Source organism: Drosophila willistoni (genome assembly GCF_018902025.1).
Source record: "Drosophila willistoni isolate 14030-0811.24 chromosome 2R unlocalized genomic scaffold, UCI_dwil_1.1 Seg167, whole genome shotgun sequence".
Taxonomy (NCBI): domain Eukaryota; kingdom Metazoa; phylum Arthropoda; class Insecta; order Diptera; family Drosophilidae; genus Drosophila; species Drosophila willistoni.
In genome coordinates this window covers 3,434,069-3,443,862 of record NW_025814050.1, presented here as the reverse complement: position 1 = coordinate 3,443,862, position 9,794 = coordinate 3,434,069, and the positions used below count along the sequence as shown (strand labels likewise).

Here is a 9,794-nt window from a genome sequence, read left to right as displayed (position 1 = left end):
ATTCCATATGTCTTTTACAATTTTCGGTAGCATTATTCATCCTAAGCAAATCCGGCATTGACTACTAAAGAAATAGAACATGTCAAACTGATTTTTGAAAACATGCAGCATGTGCAATTTATACGTATGTTTGTTCTAATACACAACGAATGCTTAATAATTTGTTTTATTAATATTTATATTTGGGCCGAAAACAAGAATTATTTCATCCCAAATCGGTTTGACTTTCGCCATCGATATCGAAAATTTGTATATTTGGCTTTTGGCTTGTTAATTTGCAATTAAGTTTTTGATAGGGCTTTAATTTTCGAAATAATATTTTTCTTATAATTCTCAACTGATTTGTCTGTTGCTCACATTTTCCTTTGAATAGGGAAAAGCAGTCAAACATTTTTTCTACTTTAAAGAAAACATTCAAGTCATATTTTTTATGGATCATTTATTTTTTTTTATATTTTATTTACGTATAATAAGAAGCAACCATCAGCTGTCTTTCAACTCACAGAGCTTTTCCATTAAACAGCTGTTCATATTTCCATCCAAAATAATTTAGCATTGCATATTGACTAAATTTCCATCCATCTAGCCATAAAGCTTTCATTCCACCTACAGTATTCAAGAGATAGTGAAACGCATTGGATTCCGCGTTTGTCTTCGAGAAGACGAAAATCCGTATAGAAAATATTTCAAAAATAGCTCGGCCGTCCAGAATTGGGGCCATTCCTCCAATTTGTGTCTGGGAGCCCAAGAATGTGGCGCAGCAAAATGCTCATTTTATGCTGCATATGGACGGCATTTTTGGTGTCCAGCAGTCAGCAGCAACAAATCAACATTGGTAGGCGAGACCCAAAAGGAAACCCAAGTAAAACATTTGGTGAAATTTTGTGGTTTCACATTGCCCTCTTGCAGGTGCTTTCTTCTACGACGACGAAATGGAACTGGAAAAGGAATTCATGGCTGTGGTAAATTCCTTAAACGGTCTAGAGATGGACCAAACCTTCACACTGAATCCTTTGATAAAGAGACTCAAACCCGAAGATAATAGTGTGTCCATGCAGGAGCAGGGTAAGCAAGATCACATTAAAACCCCAATTCAGCTAATACACTTTTTTAATGTTTGTATATACATGTGTTTCATTCGATTGCCTCTTGTTATTTTTCAGCTTGTGATCTTATAGATAATGGTGTGGCAGCTATTTTTGGACCAAGTTCAAAGGCGGCAAGCGGTAAGGCATGCAAAATTTTACTGTGTAGAAGATGCAAACCAAAATAAAATGAAAAGTAAAAGCTTAATCAACAAACAGCTGTTGGCCATAGATGTTTGTAAATAAACACAGAGAGAGAGAAAGAGAAAGATGGAGGGTGAAAGAGAGGGAAAAACTGGCCAGAAGAAAAGAAAATCCGTGAAAGGAAATCAAATTTTGTTGGCTAGAAGTTCGAAATTAACTGAAATATTGCTTATAATTAATATATATTTATCCTAGTTAGAAACAGAAAGTAGAAAAGAGATGGTAAACACAAAGAAATGAGAAATTGAGAAATGAAAGAAATTTAAAAATAAATTTATAGGAAAAACCAATAAAAAGGAATCGAATTAGTAAAAAGTTGGCCTGTCGAAAATAGTTCGATCACATGTTTTAAAATCGATGAAAGAATTCTGGATGTTCGTCTGTTTATTGTACCGATAAAACTTTAGCTTTTGCATTTTTCTTATTATTTTCCACCTACTGTTACTATAGTGAGGCGTATCCGTATATGCAAATCATAGGTAAAGATCAGTACCTACTGTAAATCATCACTTAGCTCGATTTCAGGATAAACTCGTAAAATACTGAAAGGAGACCAAATCAAGGCACTGTTCATAACTGATTTGTTTTCTCTTATACGACATACATATGTAGGTCTAACGAAAACATGACGTCCCTATTATACCCTTGCATAAAAGAGTATATTCATTTTGGTCAGGAGTGTGCAACGCATAGAACAAAGCATCTCCGACCATATAAAGTACATACATTCTTGATCAGAACGACGAGACGAGTTCAAATAGCCATGTCCTTCCGTCCGTCCGTCCATCTGGATCGACGCAAACATCTCTGGTCAAGATCGGATGACTATATCATCTAGCTCCCATAGGAACAATCGCTGGTAAACACTGACTTTGATCAATAACTATTTTACTTCCTGGTAGGATTAAAGGCCATTCTTTCGCCAACATTAGACTTCTTTTATAAAACCTTTTCACTTTGACGGATATAGGGATAAAAAGACTAAAAAAGTAAACTTGCAAGAGTATACAAACTTCGGAGCGGTCGAATTTAGCCCCGGGCCCACTGGTTATTATTATAGTCCAGCATCGATAAGCCAAGTTTACGTATAGTTTTATTAAAATTTCATTTAATTGCTAAAGTTAGCTCTCCATGTCTATTTTGAGTTAAATAAAGTTCATATTTGATCAATTATTGCATAGATTAACTTTTGACATTAGTCTACATAACTTTTAATGGATGGATTTATCCACTCATATTCGTACCCTCTTTAGATATTGTGGCCTTGGTGTGCAATAGCACTGGAATACCGCATATTGAATTCGATGTGTCCGATGAAGAGCATGTGGAAGAGAAACCGAATCATGAAATGACCATAAATCTATATCCCTCACAGGTGATACTGTCCAAGGCCTATGCAGATATAGTCCAAAACTATGGTTGGCGTAAATTCACCATTGTATACGATGCCGACGATGGTGAGTCATTACAATTAAAAATCAAATGGTACTTCATTTTCTCGATTCAGTTAAAGCCCAAGCGCGTCTGCAAGATCTGTTGCAATTACGTGAGGTACACAATGATGTGGTTCGAGTGAGAAAGTTCAGCAGAGGAGACGACTATCGGGTAATGTGGAAGAGTATTCGAGGTGAGAGGCGTGTGGTGTTGGATTGTGCCCCCGATATGGTAGTCGAACTTCTGAATTCATCTACAGAATTTGGTCTAACAGGACAGTTTAATGTAAGTGGGAAAGGTTCTTTGCAGGCATTTTTAGTTTATTAATGAATTTATTCTGTCTTGCAGCATATTTTTCTTACCAATTTGGATACGTACACTGACAATTTAGAGGAACTGTCCGCCGACAATGAAACATTTGCTGTGAATATAACTGCCGCCCGGTTATTGCTTACAACGGAGTCGCAGCCAATGGTAAATAGAGGAATCCCGATTCATAACCCAGTTTTATACTTATTACGCACACTTTCATCGCTCAGTACTTGCAAAAGTATGGTTCGGTCATCCAGCGAGACAATATTGTCTCTGAGGAGAACAATGAGCCCTTTCGAACTCTACTCCATGACCTTCTGGCCGATGGAGTACAACTGTTTTCTTATGCCTGGCGTAATGCCAGCTATTTTTATCCAGATCGGATGCAAGTTCCGCGCATGAATTGTGAGTTTGCAGCCTCCGGTGGACGTCCTTGGCAAATGGGACGCTATTTGATGCGCCTGATGAAAGGGGTAAGTCGGCACTTTTTTCTTCAAGTCATCATGTTGCTCATGCACCTCGACCATTGCAGACTTCCGGTGTGAATAGCGCGACTTTTCGCACCAGTAATATGCAATTTGATGAGGATGGACAGCGCATCAATTTTAATATCGAGATTTATGATCCTTTGGATGGCATAGGTATTGCTATATGGGACACCAAGGGTCAGATAAACCAACTAAATGTCGATACCAAGGTGCAAAAGAAAATTGTCTATCGCGTGGCCACTCGCATTGGTCCTCCGTATTTCACAGAAAATACAACAGCCATCGAATTGAATATGACGGGAAATGCCATTTATATGGGCTATGCGGTCGATCTGATCGAAGCCATTGCCAAGGAGGTGAATTTCGAATATGTCTTTGTTCCTGTGGCGGATCAGCAATATGGCAAACAGGATAAGGACACCAAACAGTGGAACGGCATCATTGGAGAGATTATCAATAATGTGAGTAAAAGAAAATCTATCGATTTTTCCCATCGATTTCAATTTAGCACTTTTTCAATTTTCATTTCTAGGATGCTCATATGGGCATTTGCGATTTAACCATCACCCAGGCTCGACGCACAGCAGTTGACTTTACTGTACCCTTCATGCAATTGGGCGTCAGCATTTTGGCCTACAAGAGTCCGCATAAAGAGAAATCGGTGTATGCCTATTTGGAACCCTTTGGCGGTGAGGTATGGATCTGGATATTGATATCGGTGTTCGTAATGTCATTCCTCAAGGTGATTATTGCCCGAATTGCCAAAACAGAATGGGAGAATCCCCATCCATGTGATCGGGATCCCGAGGTTCTTGAGAATAATTGGCATTTGCATAACACTTTCTGGTTGACCATTGCCTCCATAATGACAGCCGGTTGTGATATTTTACCACGTAGTCCTCAGGTGCGCATGTTTGAGGCCACCTGGTGGATATTTGCCATTATTATAGCCAATTCGTACACAGCCAATTTGGCCGCCTTTCTCACCAATTCCAATATGAAAGGCAGCATAGGAAGTCTCAAGGATTTGAGTGGCCAGAAAGCAATTAAATTTGGAACGATCTTGGGTGGCAGCACCTATAACCTGCTGGCCGATTCAAATGAGACGGTCTATCGTTTGGCATTCAATCTAATGAAGCAAGATGATAACTACCCCTACACCAAGGGCAACCCTGAGGGAGTCGAGCGAGTGCGAAAGAATCGCGGCGACTATATGTTTCTAATGGAGACGACTACACTGGAGTATTATGAACAACAGCATTGTGATTTGCGATCTGTGGGCGAGAAATTCGGCGAGAAACATTATGCCATAGCCGTGCCATTTGGGGCCGAGTATCGCTCGAACTTAAGCGTTGCCATCCTACGATTGAGTGAACGCGGCGAGTTGTATAAAATGAAGCAGAGGTGGTGGATAAATCCGGATAGATCGTGTTTCGAGGAACCCGATGCAAGTGAGACTCAGGACATGACATTTGAGGAGTTGAGAGGAATATTCTACACCCTCTATGTGGGCATTTTCATAGCATATGTAATTGGCATCACGGAGTTTATGGTCTATGTGCAGCAAGTGGCTCTAGAGGAACGGGTGAGTCCAACTCCAACAGCAAAGTTTTGTTTCTTTCGTTTGTCACTGTTTAACGTTTGTATTGCAGCTCACCATTAAGATGGCTTTCATTAAGGAGATTAAGTTCGTGCTCTGCGTGTGGAATAACAAGAAACCTATTATAGCAGGCACCCCGGTGGCCAGTGTGCGCTCCGGAGAGAAGTCATTGGACTGCACACCCAAGTCTGGTCGACGCATTGTCCTAGGACGTTCCGCAGAGGAAATGCGCGAATTGACGCCAATGGAAAGCAAAAACTCTGTGGATGGGGTAGAGCCCCAGGAAGAGGTGGAGGATTGGGCGGCGGTGATTGAAGCCCGTCTCTGAACTTTCTTATAGTTTCCCTTCGTTTCTGTGAGTTCTTATTATTATTTTTTCTTTTTTTTTTGTGTAATAAAGAAAATATCATTTTATCAATTTGCGGCTTGAAAATGACTTCTTTCAACCTTGCTGGTGTGTGGCCTGCGGACAAAATATGTGAAAGTTGACGATGCTGAAAACTTAGCACATGCCTCAATGGGCGTGTCATTTTCTCTCACAGCTGAGCTGAGCTCCTCACAGCAGAAGAGCTCGATGGCTCAGCCTGTCAATTGCGTGTTATTGGAGCTTATTGACATTTTATATCCCGACATTGTCGTCTTTGTCGCCGTTCGCCTTCTCCATTGCCATCACCATCTCGACGTTGTCCTTGTCGTTATTCGTTGCGAAAATTATTTAAGCAGCTGCAGGGCAAGCACTGAACTGAAGTGAAGTAAAGTAAAGTGAAGTTTGAGCTGCATCTACGACCAAAAATCAGCATGGACGTAGCTCGAACTTTTCTGAGTTTCGATAAACTCAATTTTATTCAAGCTCAAGGTATTCAATAGTTGCAGATGGATAATCTCATTAATAAGTAATATATTCCTACTCTCCTTTTCAATTCGCATACGTCTTCGAACTAGTTTGCCAATAAATTAATTTATTTTCTTATTTATCCCCTTGCTCCGCCGCTGTTGCATGGGGGTAGCGATAGGTAACAGAGAGAGTGAGAGGGAGAGGGAGTTTGTCGTGGTCATGTTCGTGCTATGTTGCCTTTGGCCTTTTGTAAAATGAGTAGCAAAATGACAACAAAGCGTCGACAATGACAAGAGCAAGAGCAACAGTGACAACAAGAGAAACGGCGACCATTGCATTCCATTGCCAAGTGTCATTTCTCTTGTTGCCCTTTCCACTACATCCCGCAACCTGTTCGTTTATACATTGTCAGCAAGCAATTTTTAATTATTTTGGACATATTAATAAAGCTCCCCAGCAGATAGAGAGCGATAGGAGAGAGCAAGGAAATCGTGCAGAGATGCAATCTCCATTTGCCTGTTTAATAAAGAAATGTTAACAGAGCTGTTGCTTCATTTAACATTTCAGCTGCAACTGTATTGAACTCTGTTAAATTCAAACACTTGTTGCTGCTGCTTTGCGGCGCCAACATGCGCAGACGTTCAGTTAGTGTGCGAAACTCACCACAGACCACCAATGGCTGAAAGTTGGGCGACAAAGCTACAAAATCCACAAGATCCACACACTCTGAAGCAACCCCAAATGAAAAGTCTTATACTCCAGTTTCGTCCTTTTACTAATGCCGCTCACGTAAGCAATTTCCGCACGAAAGCGCATTCCTTGTTGAGCCTTTAATGTACTTTTTGATGTTAACAAATTTTTCCAACATTTGTTGATGTCGCCACAGAATAAACGGCCCAGATGGGCCAATGTGGGGAGGGGGTGCCCGACAGACACGACTTGAATGATTAAAAAAAGGAAAATATGCACCATCATTGGGTGTGAGTGATTAGGCAAAGGTATAAACAAATTAATAAACTGTTTTGGGTTTAGTTAAACAATGGTATTATCACGTGGTTTAAGGTTTGGTTAAATAAAGTTGCCAAAGCGAAAAATAGTTAGAATAGCTAACTGACCTTTGATAACAGATAAGCTATCTCTCTAACCTATTTTTTTTCTCCAGAAAATTATAAATATTAAAGACTTAAAAAGTTTCGAATTTCTTAAGCCGTCCTTATAAAATGGCTTTAGGTTAAAAGACTAGAAAAGTATCAATATGTTGAGAGCCATTATATTTTATTTAACTTAAAGGAAACTAGTTAGAAATGTGAAATAAAACTTAATATTTGAAGTCTCTTGAATTGTATTAAAAGCTGTCCACTTTAAGTGCCCTTAGATGATTAATTGCTGAGCTTTACTATTTCGCCATCAACACAAGGACAATTTATGAGCAACATTTTCCAAAGGCAAGTGAAAATTGCAGGTGAAGCCGACGAAAGGTAAGTCAAGTACACGGCAATCCTTTTCAACCAGCACACATTCGATGGGATGGATGTGGGGGATAGAAGGGAAAGAGGACGCAGCATGATCCACTGGCAGCGGCCGACAATGTAAAATCACTTGGCTTGTATGTCCGCGTCAAGAATTAGTTGATATAAATCTTTAGCACTTAACATTTTTAATTAACAGAAGGTGGAAAAAAGGAGGATGAGACTTCAGAGTGTCTACTTTAATTGCAATTTATATCACGTAGCCATGTGGAACATGGTGAACTCTAAATAGTAAATACTATTTGAAATAAGTTCCCTTACCTAACTTTTAAAGCAATAAATAAGGTAATAATTAGTAACACGTGAAATTACTTGAACTAAAAACATATCACTAATTTTAGCCTTGCTTACAGTTCGCTTTATGCAAAGCAATTTGCATCGATACTTATAGTTTATTTTTTTATTCAAAAGCACATAAAAATCTCTTTCTCTTTGACTATTTCACTTCTATGCCATAAATTATTGTTGCCACACAAATTCAATTTTCCACACAATTGAAAATCTAGTGAAACATTACTGCAATGCGCGATCGAAGCACTTAAATGAAAAATATATAGCAGGAATGAAAAAAATAACAGAAAACAATGGTAAAACCATTGCAATTTTTCCTTTTCTCAATGAGATAAGTTAAGCAAAGGAGTTCCTCGAATAGGAGATACCCTGTTTTGACCAAAGTATGTATTATCCTCTTCTTTATAATGTAAATATTTATTCCTTCCTTAAATGGCAAACAGCAAAAAAAAGTGCACACGATCAGCTGGACGACAAAAGATTTTTGTTTTTATAATCTTGTTTTCTTAATTCATTCCAATAAGATGAATTCTTTCTATTTGTAATTTTAAAATTAAGTTCAAAATTTATCCAAGAGAATATTGACAAACAAGTGTTTTACTATTTCTTATGTGTTAAAAAATAAATATCTTTTTTGGGTCCTTTTTGATTATTTGTTCCCTTCAATAGGAAAAATTTCTGACTACGTCTCTGTATGAACCGCAGAAAACACTGGATATGTGAAAAAAAGAAAAACAAACGGAAAAGGAAAACGCGCCGCTTCAGACAAGATGTTGAGAACTTTCGGGTACTCTCCTGGCTCTGGGGTCCTTCTTTTGCTTGCTTCGCTTTCGCTATTAGATATTTATTTCGCACATATTTGCACATGTTTCACATTTGTATTCCAGGCGTTATTGAGCTGAAAATTGATGCACATTATTTACTCTATTGCATTACACATTAGCCGAGGCGAAAGCGGGGGCCACCGACTCTTGCTCTTTGGCCAATAAATAATTTGAAAATAACAAAATAACAAAGTGAAACAAAGACAGACAGCCGGGATGAACAGACGTGCGGACGGACATACGGTGGGACAGATAGACAGAAGGAGGTACCAATAAAATCAACGTCGCCTCGGGATGCTCCAGCTGCATCTTCTCCTGCTGCATTTTCTTTCACATTGCTACCACATTGAATTATGCATGTGCATGTAGAAGCGTGTGCATGTGTGTGTGTGTGTGTGTGTGTGTGACTCTGTGTGCTCTGACCCCTCTCGCTCCCTTGTCCTTATCTTCTTCTAGTGGTACCCCATAAATTGTACAACTAAATACAATTTATTTCTCGTCGTCGTCGTCGTCGTTGTAGCTGGTGACCCGTGCATGTATCTATGTATGTATGTTCGTATACGGTCTATCCCATGGTGTCCTTTCCTGTGCACAGTGCGTTATTTATGCTTTGCTTTTAGCATTTATTTTTTCTTTATTTCTTTCTCTTTTTATTTTAGTAATATAATATTTATGTTGTTTTAAATAGTCGGCAAAATGCTTTTGGCGGTTCTGTAAAATTTAAAATTACGCGCTCTGTTATTGCTTGAGGGGAACTTTAACAGGGACACTGTTAACCGTTTCGTTTGCTTCAACTGTTATACAAAAGGATGCACTGTTAAACATGAAGGGACACTCTGTTAGGATTAGCAGGGGCAGCGTTTACAGTTAGCTTACTCTCACGACTAACTACTCCAAAACAGGCATAGAAAGGATAGAAAGGATTTTCAGTTAACCCACTGCAATCGATTAAGATTTAGCTGAGCTGTCTTCATCTTAACAGTCAATAACGTCCATGTTAACAGACCCATGTTAAATATTTCTCCTGCTGCCCCCTTAAGCATTCAATGTCCTTAACACCGGATAACAAAATTTATAGCAAATGGCAGGAGTTTTATGCGCCGTTAACAGTAACATTAAACTGTTGCATTCAGACAGGACTTCACCATGAAATGTCCTTTCAATTGCCCACAGAGTCTTCATTCGTAGGCAT

General features: G+C 39.1%; 1 protein-coding gene across 1 annotated transcript; it reads left to right on the top strand.

Moving 5' to 3' along the window:
- Window positions 1–687: 687 nt before the first annotated feature.
- LOC6644395 (glutamate receptor ionotropic, kainate 2) lies at window positions 688–5,473 on the top strand. Its single transcript, XM_002066632.3, has 10 exons — window positions 688–835; window positions 910–1,065; window positions 1,164–1,226; window positions 2,543–2,746; window positions 2,797–3,008; window positions 3,072–3,197; window positions 3,263–3,508; window positions 3,568–3,984; window positions 4,056–5,108; window positions 5,176–5,473. Exons 1-10 carry the CDS (start codon window positions 751–753, stop codon window positions 5,449–5,451), a joined length of 2,838 nt encoding a protein of 945 aa, XP_002066668.1. The 5' UTR covers window positions 688–750; the 3' UTR covers window positions 5,452–5,473.
- Window positions 5,474–9,794: the final 4,321 nt, after the last annotated feature.